General features: G+C 37.7%; 1 protein-coding gene across 5 annotated transcripts in view; it reads left to right on the top strand.

Moving 5' to 3' along the window:
- The window catches only part of CTNNA2 (catenin alpha 2), a 1,136,651-nt gene that overhangs the window by 128,909 nt on the left and 993,285 nt on the right, over positions 1-14,457 (top strand). For all 5 annotated transcript variants that reach the window (XM_082745335.1, XM_082745334.1, XM_082745333.1 and 2 more), the window contains one exon: positions 12,355-12,461. In XM_082745335.1, the coding sequence (XP_082601461.1) occupies positions 12,360-12,461 (102 nt within the window). In that variant the 5' untranslated portion in view covers positions 12,355-12,359. The remainder of the gene's footprint in view (positions 1-12,354; positions 12,462-14,457) is intronic.

The raw sequence follows: 14,457 nt of genomic DNA, 5'->3' as shown, positions 1-14,457 counted from the left end.
TTTGTTTGATTCTGTTTTGAGGGGGTTTTATTTTTGTTTTTTGCTTGGATAAGAATTTTCACTGACTTGAAGGAACCAGAAAAGGGGGATAAATTGAGAATACAAAGGATAGGTTGCGATTCATAGAATAAAGCCCTAGGAGGCAGGAAAAGATGAGGTATAGGAAGGTGGAAACAAGCCCCATCTTACAGTAAGGCAATTGGGAAGGAGGTGAGAGTGGAAAAAAAAAATATATTGATTAGCTTGCAGTGATTACCTGAGGTAATTATGGTCACCTTAGAATGAAATGGATCATACCTACATATATTCAGTTTTTTGCTGAAGACTTTTGGACATGCATGAACAAAGAACTGCCATATTGGATCCTGATATCCACTTGTATCCTAAGAGTGGTGCCAAGAGATGCACGTTAGAAAGGTCTAGTTTTCTCTGACAAACTGAAATGTCAGGAACATTTCCCCAAATGTTACCTTACATCATCTATTTGGGATCTACTATCCGTGTATTTCTGTGAAGCTTCTTGAAGATAGATTTTCTTAACTTGTCTGTCCCCTGGGACTTAACTACCTGCAAAGTAAAGTAGTTAATCTAGGGAAGTTGCATTGAATGTTGGGAAAAAAGATTTGGAACAAATCTTGGTTAAATTCTGTTAACCTTGGGATGATGACTGAGCATCTTGTGCTTTAGTGCTCTTATCTGTAAAATGGGGATGTGATCATATTGACCTCAGAGAAATGAGTGGATAGCATAAAGTGTTGTACGTGAAGTTCCTGAGGAACAGCTATTCAGCCTGAGTGATCAGCATGTTCTGGTGACCTCACCATTGCTTTCTCGGATACATCTTGTCTCTCCCAGTGATCGAGGGCTCCCATTCAGTCCAGCACACCAGGATTTGATGATAGGAACATAAAACCATAAATAATGATAATAAACTTTTGCCAGTGGTTAGGTGTTTCCAATGAAGACGTTACTGTTGTGAAATGAGGAACTAAGTGGAAAGAATTGCTACCTCACAATGTGCAGACTTAACAGAAACCCATATGCACTTCCTAAATGCTGTTGTACATTTTATTTTTGTATTTGCAAAAGCATATCACCTGAGGTGTTTTTCGGCTCATAAGCACATAGTTAGGCTTGTGACCAGAAAGGAAACCTGGTTTATTGTATCTATTTTTCACATAATATTTTCTTTATCAGCAAGTGTAATAAGGGGATTTATCAGGGGCATGTATGCTGAGTACCACAGGTGCTCAGGTATCAGTTCTTGCTATAAAAGAATTCTAAGCAAATATGATTGCTATATGTTATGACTTTTCAAGACTGACAATTCAATAGAAAGGGGCAAGGATAACAATGCAAAGGAATTATCTCCCATTTACTATAGTTCCCCCTGAATGCACAACACTGTCTGCTCACATTAGACCTGGTGAATAAGCCACTTCTGCTTGGGAGACTGAAAGAGATGGGGGTTAGAAGACTTCGATAATTTCTGAGTTTCTGCAACTTAATTCCTTATTAACTCACCAGCATATGTGTATATTTAACTTTGACTTTTAAAATACAGTAACTCACTAGAGCTAACCTAAAAAATGCAAGTCCTTGAGTACTAATTAAGTATTCTTATAATCACTTAACAATTTAAAATGGCTCTTACCTAAATATCTGCATTTTTTGGTATCATATCTTAATATTATGATTACTTTGTTTTCTTGACTCTTTCTTTGACTTACTGGGATGCTTTTTCATAATCTGGTTCCTGTTGGTTTTGAGTACTTTTTTGGCAGCAAATCAAAGAGGAATTAATTATTTCCCCATTTTTCTGTTGCACAAACCATTCAATATTGCTCCATTGGTATGTACAAAATTTGGAAGTGCTGTTTGTTGCCTCTCTGTCTCCTAATCAAAGTGCCCTGTTGAAATGGGAGGATGATGATTTTAGAGATGTGCCTTCTCAGCTGAGCTCACCTCTGAGCACTCCTCTTTTGAGGAATGGTTTCTGTTTTTACATTCTGACAAGCTGAAGCAGTTTTCACCTCACACCAATGAGCATTAAGCAAGTCTGAAACGCCTTGATGTTTCCCATTGCTTCTGTCTGGGCCTTGTACTCTCTGGGTGGTTAGTAGACATGCATGGAATGAATGGATAGATGATCAAAGATAGAAGGAAGGAGGGACTGGAGCATGTGAGATTTCTTTCCTATAATAGTGAAGGCATTCTGAGGGAGGAAAACTACTTTTAGTTTAGTTTTTCAGATAATTGGCATCTAAAGTGATGTGTTCTCAGTTGAAAAACCCTGCATAAAAGCATCAATATTGTTATTTAGGTATCCTCATCTTTTGTGTGTGTTTGTGAGGCTTGAAGTTGGCAAAGAATCAAGTCCATGAATCCTCATAGCATTTTTATTAAATAGCATTTTTATTAAATGATTGTGCTAATCATTATGAAAGGGGCAGAGTCCCTGTCCCGTCCCTGAGTGTATTAGGAGGACAAAAACTTGTATAAAGCAAATAGACAACAATATAGGCAATTTGTGTTCAAATTAAATACTGTGTAGTAGGCATTCTAATTAGATGGAATACAGTGGAATTCAGGAAATGGCCAAGTCACAGGACCTTCGGGACAAAAGGTAGTTTGGGTTGGTGAAGAGAAGGAAGACTTCCTAAAACATATTGTGGTCCTTACCTGTAGAGCTTGCACAGTCCTTTGCAAAAATCTCCTCCAGTGGATCTTGGCAGTGAATGAAATATCAAAGCCGACCTCACTGGTTTGATGAAGGAAGCCCCAAGATTCTTTCTAAACAAAAATGTTTTATTATTAAAACATAATAACTAAAAACTAGTGATACAGTTAAAATAAGCACTGAAACTGTATTTTTAAATATGTAAATTAAAAGAATCCTGAATATAAATTATGTTTTCTAAACAACACCAAAATATTTCTTGTTTTAGGTTGCTAGTAAATACAGAGAAAAGAATATCTTTGTAAAATGTGTCTAAAAGATATTTTAAACTCTATTACTCTCTAGGAAAGGGACTCTACTATTGAAAAGATTTTTAAAATGATAAAAATTTGAAAAAAAAGGAAAAAAAGATAATTATCTAAATCTTGTTTTATATGTGCCTACCTAATCAAACATTTTTGAAAGCTTATAGACCAAACACCCTATTTATTCTATAGATGATGGAAAAGAAGTAGGAGGCATCTGGGTGGCACAATCAATTAAGTGTCTGACTCTTGGTTTCAGCCAGGTCATGATCTTAGGGTCCTAGGATGGAGTGCCACACTGGACTCTACTCAGCATGGAGTCTGCTTGGGATTCTCTCTCTCTCTCTCTTCCTCTGCCCCTCCCGCTCATGCTCTCTTTCTCTAAAAATAAATACATCAATTAAAACAAAGGAAAGAAGTGAAATATTGATTTGTGTCCTAATGAATTTATAACAAAGTGGGTGATGTAAAAACTAATGTCCAATTTTTAACAATGAGTCACTTTAGAAAAAAGTAAACTCTTCTGTCACTGACTGTACACCCAGTAGCAGTTTAGGGGTTTGGGAAAAAATGAAACGGGAAGATGTCAATATTTGCATACCGAAGATGAGAAAGAGGGTGTTCCAGGTGGGGACTTCGGAAAGTGGCATGAACCAGGTGTTACAATGTGGTCCACACCTGATGGAAACAGATTTTTGCTAAGGAAATAAGATTCAGTAGACCTGGATCAGAAAGTGGAGTGCCAAGCCATGCTGCAAGGAGGATTTGCAAATCCTTGGGGAAGAGAATGAAGCAATCATTTTGGTCTCTTAGAAAAGAAGTATATCAGATGATTGGTTTGGACTGAATTATATTAAAGAGACTGAAGATAAAAAAGAGTAGTTTGGTGATTATTTTGCTCTAATCTGAATATGAAATGTTGAGATTTTGGTGATGATAAGAGTTATATAATCATTGCATATGGAAGTCTAATTTACAGGAGTTTGGAAGGACATAGAGTCAATCAGTTGCCAAAGAAGCTGTGTTCCTGTTAAATAATTTGAAGTTACTTATGGACTATAGAAAGATACTTTCTCAAAATATCTTATCTAAAATACTAATAGTCTTATTCTCAGTGTTTGGAATCTACTTTCCAAATCTGTATTGCATTGTTTCTGAATGATAATAGGTAGAAAAATGTTTCCCTTTGGTCAAGTGTATTTTGTTTAGAAAAACTGAGTCCTTGTTGGGGACTTTGGAAACCTAACAGAGCATACAGAATAAGCAGTGCCTACCTGAATGTCACGTATTTTTATACCCAAATGGAAAGCAAGCCATAATTTAGGAGTAGATTGAGTTTCTTTTTCCTCTAAAATGAATTTAAATGATGAGACTATGAATGCAGTGAAAATAAGGAAATGAATTTGACAGATACTAGTTTTCATTTTGAATTTCAAAGTACTGGCTTTCTATTAGCATACTCCAGGAGTAGTGAATTTCTATTAAGTTGGCACATAGTTTTAAATTTTATGAGTATGCTATTGTACGTATAAAAACCCATTTCAGTAAGTTATGGACATGGTTATTTCTTTTTTAATCAGCAGGCTCTAGGCCATATATTATTAGTCTAAACTTGTCATGCTGAAAGTCTTGAAGCCATGGAGCTTTCTTCCTATATTCCTTTTTGGTGAACTTTTGTTTATTTGGGTAGAAGAAATAGGCTCGGAAGAGAATATAATACTATTTTCAAGAAATGTTAAGGTATCTTTTAGCAGGCATTTATGCTTAAACATGAAGTGTTAACTACAGCCTTCTTCATTAGACTGATATTTTTGTCCTGTAGCATTTCTTTTGTTAAATGTTTTGTTAAGAAGTATGGACTTACCATAAATAAAGGTCTTGCAGATATTTTAATACTGACATGTAGTGTTGTAGTGTTCAACTTTGTTTATCAGCCACAGAGCTAAGTGCCCCCCCCATAACTGCAAATAATGAAAAACAGTTGGAAATTATATATCACTTCAATTTTGAATTCGAATGGTGATAGATCCTGTAATTGTACCTGTGACTTGTGTCTTGGGTCTTCTCTCAGTTCACAGAGTCAGGGCTTTGAATGGTTATTATGTAGAGGACAGTGATGGTCAGTATGCTGTCTCTTTGTAGTCAAAGAGGAAATGAGCTTACAATGAGCAAAGTTAATGGAGGAAAAATAAGAAGCAAGACTTTACCATAGCTAAGCCAGTAGGTCAGGCCATTTCTACACCAGATACCTCAGGAAGAGTCCCCAGTACTGCTGTCCCCCGCCTCCACTTGAACCTGGTTCCATTGCAGCAGAGCATATTTTGGTGGAATCAGTACGACTTCTGCTTTGCTGGGATTGGCCAGCACTCCCTATAGGGAGGGATGAAAGATTACTCCATACTTTGCTGTGAAAGAGAGGAAGAGGCAAGGGGGTCAATGCTCAGAGAGGAAGACCCTTTGTTCTTCTTTGCTCCCGCCTTTATTGGTCTTTCAGGATAATCATAAATCTTTATCACCATTTCTCGAGGGCATGATGTTTGACAGGAGGTCTTACTGGATTAGGAGGATCTATTTGTGGGAAGGAATGACATACTAAACTGTATGTTCTACGATTCTGCCAAACATAGTCTAGGGGACAATGCATATATCTCTTAGATCACAGGGCAGCTGTTGGGGCTAAGAAAGCTTCAGGGAAGGTAACTCCCTGTGACATTCCTAGGGCAAGAGTGGTCATGCAGGCATGGGCACTCCAAAGTCCTATGCCTTCCTCCAAAAACCTTCCTTGTACCCAGTGGCCTCTGTGTTACATTTTAGCAAGCCAGGTATTGTTGCAGATTTTATGCTCTACATCAACCCCAACACCACTTTCTAGGGATATGGAAAGGTTATCAAATATCCTTCCCTGTCTTTGTTTCTTACTGTCTACTCCTGCCTGTGATATTTACATATACACATATTCTCCTCAACTCCAAAAAAAAAAAAAAAAAATAGCCCCTCCTACAATAGGGTACCCAGATATTGGAGGTATCTTTATTAACAACAGAAAATTAGAACTACTATTGTGTTTCAAGTAAAATATTTGGGAGACTTTTTTTTTTTAATGTTCAGTTAGCCAACATGTAGTACATTGTTAGTTTTTAACGTAGTGTTCAACAATTCATTAGTTGTGTATAACACCCAGAGCCCTCCTTAATACCCATCACCCAGTTACCCTACCCCCACCCCAAACCCCTCCACAACTCTCAGCTTGGTTCCGAGTCCAGAGTCTCTCATGGTTTGTCTCCCTCTCTGATTTCTTTCCATTCAGTTTTCCCTTCTTTCCCTTATGGTCCTCTTTGCTGTTCCTTATGTTCCACACAAGAGTGACATTTTTATAGCCCTCAAATAATACAAATTATTTAGGAACACTTTTTTGGGGAAATATTTATTCTCTATTAAGCCAATATTGGTTGACCTTCATTTCTGCTTCTGGTGAATTGAGGTGGGGTGACTCTCTCCTACTGTACGTTACATTCTTCACAGCGGTCACTACAATGATAGCGATTCAAATAAGAAAAGGTGTCTCCCAGGAGGAGCTATTGGAACCTCTTGGGAGATTAGGGGTTGGTTCACATGTGATTTGATGAGCCATATGTGATTTAAATATGACATTCTACTTTCCTGTTGAAAATCATTTCAAGGCTTTGGATCTCCTAAAAAGTGTAAATACCTTAAGAAAGGTAAAATAACAATGGCAATGAGAGTGGTAATTATAATAATAACAGAGGAGGTATTATTACTGGTCCTGGGTCTCCACAAAGCTATCCTATGTGTTCCTGATCCATGTTCCCTTGTTAGCAGGCATTGTTATGGTCTCTTTACAACAGTGGTTCTCATAGTGTGATTCTTGGACCAGTAGAATGAGCCTCATCTGGAGATTCTTAGTTCCACCTCAGATCTGAAGAATCTCAAATTCTCTGGATAGGTCCTGGCAGTATGTGTATGAACATACCCTCCAGGTGACTGCGATCCCACACAAATCTGAGAGCCACCTGTTGCTGCCGGACATCTTGAACTGGACATTAACACAGACAACATAAAATTGCGTATGCAATTATTTCATTGATTTTTCAGAACAAATTCACGAATTATATCAGGGCATTACCATCCTTATTTTACAGCAATGAAAATGAAGCTTAGGTTAAGTAATTGGCTCAATATCATAGGTGTGGAATAAGTGAATCAACACCACTATTCGTCATTTCCTTCTTCTGAACTTGTCTGTCAGCCAAAGCTAGTCTGTCATCTGATAAATCCTTACAGGGTTTGTTGACAGTAGTGCTTAGTGGTGGTGGAAAGAAAGATTTATGAAGAGAATCTGAAGCTGGAGCCCTATGGAGGGAAGGCAGGTTGGGGTGGCCTCTTGGGCAACTGGAAAGCAACCTGGACCATTGTTTTACAAAAGAACAGTGGAAGGAATGGCGAGAACTTGGAAAGGGGAGGCAGAGAGTTCAAAAAACATTTTCCAGGAATGCCTGGAAAGGGGAATCTCTGTAGTGAATTATATACTCCATTAACATATTTGTCATGGGAAGACATTCCCTGGAATAGGCAATCTCGAGGAATTTTCTGTCAGGACACTGTCCAAAGAAACAAGGCATTTGACCCTTGGCTATTTATAAGTGACCTCATTTTACTCTGGCTTTTCTTTTTGTCAGGTATTGTTTTTCTGTTGTAAGTGACAAATGGTTGCTAGCATCCTGGCCCATGCTTCTTCTTTACCCCCATGGAGAGAGAGTCTGATATTATCTAAGTTACTACTCTACAGACCATGTTGGTACCTGTTATGGATATGCTGTTTGATATTTTCTTACTTTTCAAGAAGAAAATCTTCTCAGAGATTAAATAAATTGCTAAGAGTTTCTTCTTGGGCTTATAAAATCATGATGTGGAAGAAGACAGACTTGCTGTGTTTCATTACAAGGCTTGTTTTTCATTCTTTCACTGTGTCCAGTCAATGTTTTGGGTCTCCTTACCAAAAGCAAGTAAAATAAATGTTTTTCTCCCTTTGAGTTTTGAAAAAAACATTGAGCATTGAAAAGTGTATTTGCTTTCATAAAATCTCATTTGTGGGCAAAACAGACTACATTAATTGTACAGATATGTAGCGTGGATTTGAGACAATGTGTCATTCCATCCTTGGAAAGATGAAAGGCGGGTGTGTGTGACTAAACATTTGATTTGTTCTCTGCCCTTCTCATTTGAGTCAATCTGGTTGTTCCACTCAGAGGAGCGTCAGTCTGGATCTTTATTTTTAATGGGTGCTTCCCTATTCCTTCTAGAAATAAAAAAAAAAAAAATGCCAGAAGAATATACTTAAAGTTTAGAGGATAATAACAATAATAATATTTCCAGAAATGTTTTCTATCTATTAAGTTATTTAATTATCACAATAACCCTATAAAACACTTACCCTCATTTTTCATTTGAGGAAACTGAGGCTCAGGAAGATTACCAAATTACCTAATTTGGACAACATCATATTGTTGATAAATTATAGGGCTTTGATTCAAACAAAGCCTATTTGCTATCATTCTGTTAGCTGTTGCTGAATAATTGTTAATGGCAAAATCTCAGTGATATACAACAGCAAGCATTTAATTTTTGATCCTTTTTCTGTGGTTTGATTGGGAGCTGGCTGACTAGACTTGGCTCACCTGGTTTGGGCTCCAGCTGAAGCGTGGTTTCAGGTTTGTTCCTTATGTCTTTCTTCCTTTTGGACCAGTGGTCTGGCTGTACGTGACTCTCATCATGAATGGAGACAGTAGCACAAGAGGACAAGTCCAACCACACAAGTATAGTGCAGATATCTATTCAGATCATATTTCCTAACATGGCTCTGTCGAAAGCTCAATATCAGTGAAGTGGGGATGTATTCTCTTTTCATGGGGGTGAGGGATGGAAGGGGGACTGACTATTTATAGAATAATCATTTGTTCTACCTTCAAAGCCTATGTATTCTTTGCCCTTCTGAATTTATAAATATTGAAAGCACAGGTGGGATGACACTCTTGGTTGGGAGTTAGCCATCTTGTCATGGGGGTCACACACTGTCATTTCACCTAACTGCAGTTGCCCTAATCCTGTGCTCTAGAGGGTATCTGACTATTTTTCTCTTCTTTGCCATCATCTGTCCTTACTAGCCCTGAAAGGGAAGATCATCAGTAGTTGAATCTAGAAGACTAACATTATGATCATTAATGTAAAATACAATCATTTTCTTCTTGTTTATGTAATCTAAGGGCTTTGATGTGGAAAATATTTCTAATACAAGTTCTAGTACATATGGTAGAAAGCAGTCAAGTGTGTGCCCTAAACAGAAGGATATAAGCTCTTCTCCCAGACATAATGGATTGTAAGGATTATACCAGCTCAGGTAGTGCAGCCAAAGGAGTTTCTTACCTTCTTCTACCTTATGCTCAGTAGCTAGCTTGAATCTAGGATGCTCCTCACTGGCAATGCAATGGGAATTTTCTTTTTACATTTATAATTTTTAATTTTTTTATAAACATAAAACATATTATTAGCCCCAGAGGTACAGGTCTGTGAATCACCAGGTTTACACACTTCACAGCAATCACCATAGCACATACCCTCCCCAATGTCTATAACCCCATCACCCTCTCCCAAACCCCCTTCCCCCAGCAACCCTCAGTTTGTTTTGTGAGATTAAGAGTCACTTATGGTTTGTCTCCCTCCCGATCCCATCTTGTTTCACTTAATCTTTTCCTGCCCCCCAAACCCCCCACGTTGCATCTCCACTTCCTCATATCAGGGAGATCATATGTTAGTTGTCTTTCACTGATTGACTTATTTCGCTAAGCATAATACCCTCTAATTCCATCCACGACGTCGTAAATGGCAAGATTTTATTTCATTTGATGACTGCTTAGTATTTCATTGTATATATATATACCACATCTTCTTATCCATTCATCTGTTGATGGACATCTAGGTTCTTTCCATAGTTTGGCTATTGTGGACATGCAATGAGAATCTTACATATCAACGTCCTGTGTTATGAGCTAGAGATTTTGCAGTACTTATCCCTCATGCTTGGTCCTTTAGCTAATTTGGATATTAAACCAAATTATGAAAATATTATAGGGTAGAAGCAGAATTCCTAGTTTCGTTCCAAACCATATCAAGAGCTTAATGGCTGGAAATAGACCATTGAAAATTTCTGTAACTGGGCTTTCCTCTTCAACAAATTAATACCATATAAATTTTCCTTGCCTTTTGCTTTTGTATCTTACCTGTGTCACAAGTGGCTGAAAAGATTAATCCCCAAAAGAATGAATTAAGTCATGTGTTTTGCCCAGCAGTTCATTTCCCTTCATGACTAGATTTATAAGGGCTCTGCAGCCTTCAGGACTCAAGGCTCTAACTCTGCTTCTTGGCTTGAGGTCTTGGTTCATTTCTCCCATTTCTGCCTGATGCATGCTACTGTCTTTGATGTGATTGTCCTAGCATTTCTGTTTCTCACCTCAGCATATTTTGAATGTCATTTCTTTATTGTTTTGCATTGGAAAATCCATAAAAGATTTAATGTGCTTTCCTTGGTCCCCCAGCTTATATGCACAAGCATGTTCATATAACAATGGTGATTTGCTACACAGTCTCACTTAGTGCCTTTCTCTGTTGTGTTAAAATGACTTTGCTGCTAGTTATCCAACTTCCCTACAGGGCTTCCCTCTATATCATCATTTATTTTGCTACTCACTATTGGGTAGCAAAGCTTGAAAAAGGCTTTCAGAGAACCTCACCCAGAAATTTGTAATAACTGTGTCATAGGTACTGGACCAAGATGACTCAGGTAGATGTGGCCTCAGCAGAGACAGTGGTATCGCCTGCGTGCAGAACGCACCTGGCATTTTCATCCTTCCATAGCACGAGAAGATGTGCTGCCCAGCAGCAGAATTCCATGCATGTCAGACCTACCATTTGGCAGTTGGTAGTGTGAATGGGAATGTGTAAAGTGTTTTTAGGTTTTTGGAGGACCGGCAGCTTATCTGTGCCAACTATTGTTGTGAAGGAACACAAATCTAAATCTGTCTATATGGTTGGATCTCTGTGCTCGGTTTATTTAAAACATGGCATTTGGAGAGAGGTAAAATACCAGCGCGCTGTGTCTTCGCCTTTTTTTTTTTTTTCTCCAAAGCAGATTTGTTGGGTGTATTTGCTGTAACAGTGCAGTAAAGAGGCATGTGCCTATTGTGACAGACCAGACCTTCTTTGGACTGTTAATTCTAATAGAAATAATCATCTACATTGATTTATAAGGATGGAATGGAGTGGGGACATTGATTTAAAAGAAGAGAACGGCTATGAACAGTTTGATTTATAGTGGTATTAAAGCAAATGATTCAGATTTAGTTTGTACATTCTAAGGTTGCTTGTCCAGTGGTTAGTTGTCAAAATATATTCAGCAAAGAGCAGTCAATTTCTCACTGAGCAATACACCCCTGATAGAACGTATAATTTATTCAAGCCCAGGCCATATTTTGTGCTTGATATGTGGGAGGCTGCTACCTGCACATCAGTGGTTCTTAGGTAGGAGAGGATTACTTTAGAATGAGATAAATAACCTTATCAGACACTAATTTTATGGGACAAGAATGTAAATGCAGTGAGTAATCAGAGAGCATGTAAATAGCAGCAAGCTAATTTTCAGAACCATCACCACTCAGTTTGCAAAGTGTCCTTCCTGTTTAAGAGAATGAAGCTCAGCTACCACAAGGAGTGTAATATCCTCAGTGGTCAGTTATGATGGGAAGAAAACCAAGCAGGATTTTGTTGTGATAAAAGTCCCTCATATGGTGATCGTGGTGGATTTATTGTGCTTCCTGGAAACCTTGGTTGGTCTCCCAGACTGAGGATTTGTGTCCTTTCTCAGTTTTTCCATAGCCCTCTGCATTCCTCGGTCACAGAATGGGTCACACGGAGGCACAATTGTTGCCTACCTTGGGTCTCACTACCTTAAAACTATAAACTGCTCAGGGTCAAGATGCAGCTCTTTCTCCACATTTGGCAGATGGACGTATGCACTAAACATTGAATGAGGAAACTATTTCCATGCCATTTGAGTCCTAGTCGTTTGTCTAACATATACAGGTGCCCTCAGGAGCTCCCAGTTTTTAATGCGATTCCAAAAATCACTGCCTCACATAGTTCTGGTTCAGAGTTCCCATCTTTAATTTGATGGGTTTTGACGAGATATATAATCTTCAGTTATGTTCTGAATTTTGGTGATTTATTTGTTTTGAATCCCCGAGCTAAACAATTATTTCAGTAATCACTACTTCTTACCAGTAATGTGTGTTTCTATAGGGAGCATGACTTCGGCGACTTCACCTATCATTTTAAAATGGGACCCCAAAAGTTTGGAAATCCGGACACTAACGGTGGAGAGGCTTTTGGAGCCACTTGTTACACAGGTAAGGGACAATCTGTAACACTTTGTTGCTTGGATATGTTTCTGTCGTGATTATGTCATGACTCTTCAAAAGCTTAGAAATCTTTAAGAGTAAATTATACATCCTGCCATAATGCTAAATACTGAAGATATGTTACTGCCTGAACTATGGACAGTTTTATTGCCCAATAACATTTGAAGTGCCTTAAAAAAAAAAAACAAAACCTTATGATAGAATTTTTTTAGAAATTAGGTTGATGAAATAATTAAAGAGGGGGCATTGGTGAAGGGTCTGTGTTTTATAGTAATGAATTAAAAGTTTAAATAAGCCATTCCTAGCTCACTTTCAGAAGCTCATGCACAGTTGGGAAGAGCCATATTAACTATTTAAGAGCAAAGTATATGACTTTTCTTTAGTTGACAATGGATAATTTATCATGTTAGAAAAATGAAATGTTCCATTGTTTTTGTTGTCACATTTGCCACATCTCTGCAGGTGACTGTCAATAGAAAACAAATTCTCAGAATTTAAGTTTTAAATGTTAAGTTTTAGTATCTTATGAAGCATGTTCTTTGCTATATTAAACTTAGAAATACATGGAATGTGAAAATTAAAGATTTTTATGGTATATTTTTAGGGAAATTTTATGCCAAATTAAGTCAAAGTTTATTTTTGTTTCTTTTTTTCGTTATTATTATTTTTTAAATTTAAATTCAATTACTGTTTTTTCCATACTGGTTTTCTAGAGCTGCTGTAATAAGTTACCACTTAGTTAAAACAGGGATAGTAAAGGCCTTGCTTGCAAAACTCCTTGACTAAATATCTAATCACATCACAAATTTATTATTTTATGGTTCTGGAGGTCAGAAATCCTAAAGTCAAGGTGTTGGCAGAGCTGCATTCCTTGTAGAGGCTCTGGCAGAAAGTGCATGCCCTTCCTTGTCTTTTGCATCTTCTGAAGTCTGTTTGTCTTCTCTTGCCTCTTCCTCCATAATCAAAGCCAGCAATGCAACATCTTCAAATCTCTGACTCTGACTTCTGCTTCTGTCCTAACATCTCCTCATACCTCCTTCTTGAAAGGACTTTCTGATTACATTGGGCCCACTGAAATACTCCAAGATAATCTCAAGATCCTTAACCAAATAATAGTCATTTAAGATAACATAATCACAGTTTCCAGGGATTAGGACATGGACATCTTTGGGGGTCATTATTCAGCTCAGCAGAATCTGCCCTCTGCCCACCCCCAAATTCACATCCTTTCTATGTGGAAAACACATTTACCACATCCTGAGATTCTTCAACACCTCAACCTATTATAGAATAATTTCAAGTCCAAAATCTCATGAAAATTTCATCAGCTTAAGAATTCCAAATCTTGGGCGCCTGGGTGGCGCAGTGGGTTAAGCCGCTGCCTTCGGCTCAGGTCATCATCTCAGGGTCCTGGGATCGAGTCCCACATCGGGCTCTCTGCTCAGCAGGGAGCCTGCTTCCTCCTCTCTCTCTCTGCCTGCCTCTCTGCCTACTTGTGATCTCTCTCTGTCAAATAAATAAATAAAATCTTTAAAAAAAAAAAAAAGAATTCCAAATCTTGTCATCTAAATCATCTAAAGTAGGTGTGGGTAGGGCTCTGATTATAGTCCATTCTTGAACATAATTCCTCTCTGTTACCTGTGAAACTAGAAATCTATATATATATTATATATATATAATATATATATAGACACACACACACAAACACACATATATACGCGCACATGTGTGTATATATATATGACTATATATCTATAGATATATATTCCCAAAATGCATTGGGATAAGATGCACAGGAAAAACAAAATAGGTATAGATAGTCCCACTACAAAAGGGAAAAAGTGGAAAAAAAAAAAAAGGATTATCAGCTTCAAGCAATTTAGAAATCCAGCTGGGCAAATTTCCTTAGACTTGAAAGTTTGGGAACAACTGGCAGTGTTTCTACTGATAAACATTCTTCTTCTTCTTCTTCTTTTTAAATTTT

The sequence above is a fragment of the Mustela nivalis genome, assembly GCF_964662115.1.
Source record: "Mustela nivalis genome assembly, chromosome: 8".
NCBI classification, from domain to species: Eukaryota; Metazoa; Chordata; class Mammalia; order Carnivora; family Mustelidae; genus Mustela; species Mustela nivalis.
The sequence above is the reverse complement of the archived record's forward strand: the minus strand, read 5'-3'. Positions and strand labels throughout refer to the sequence as shown.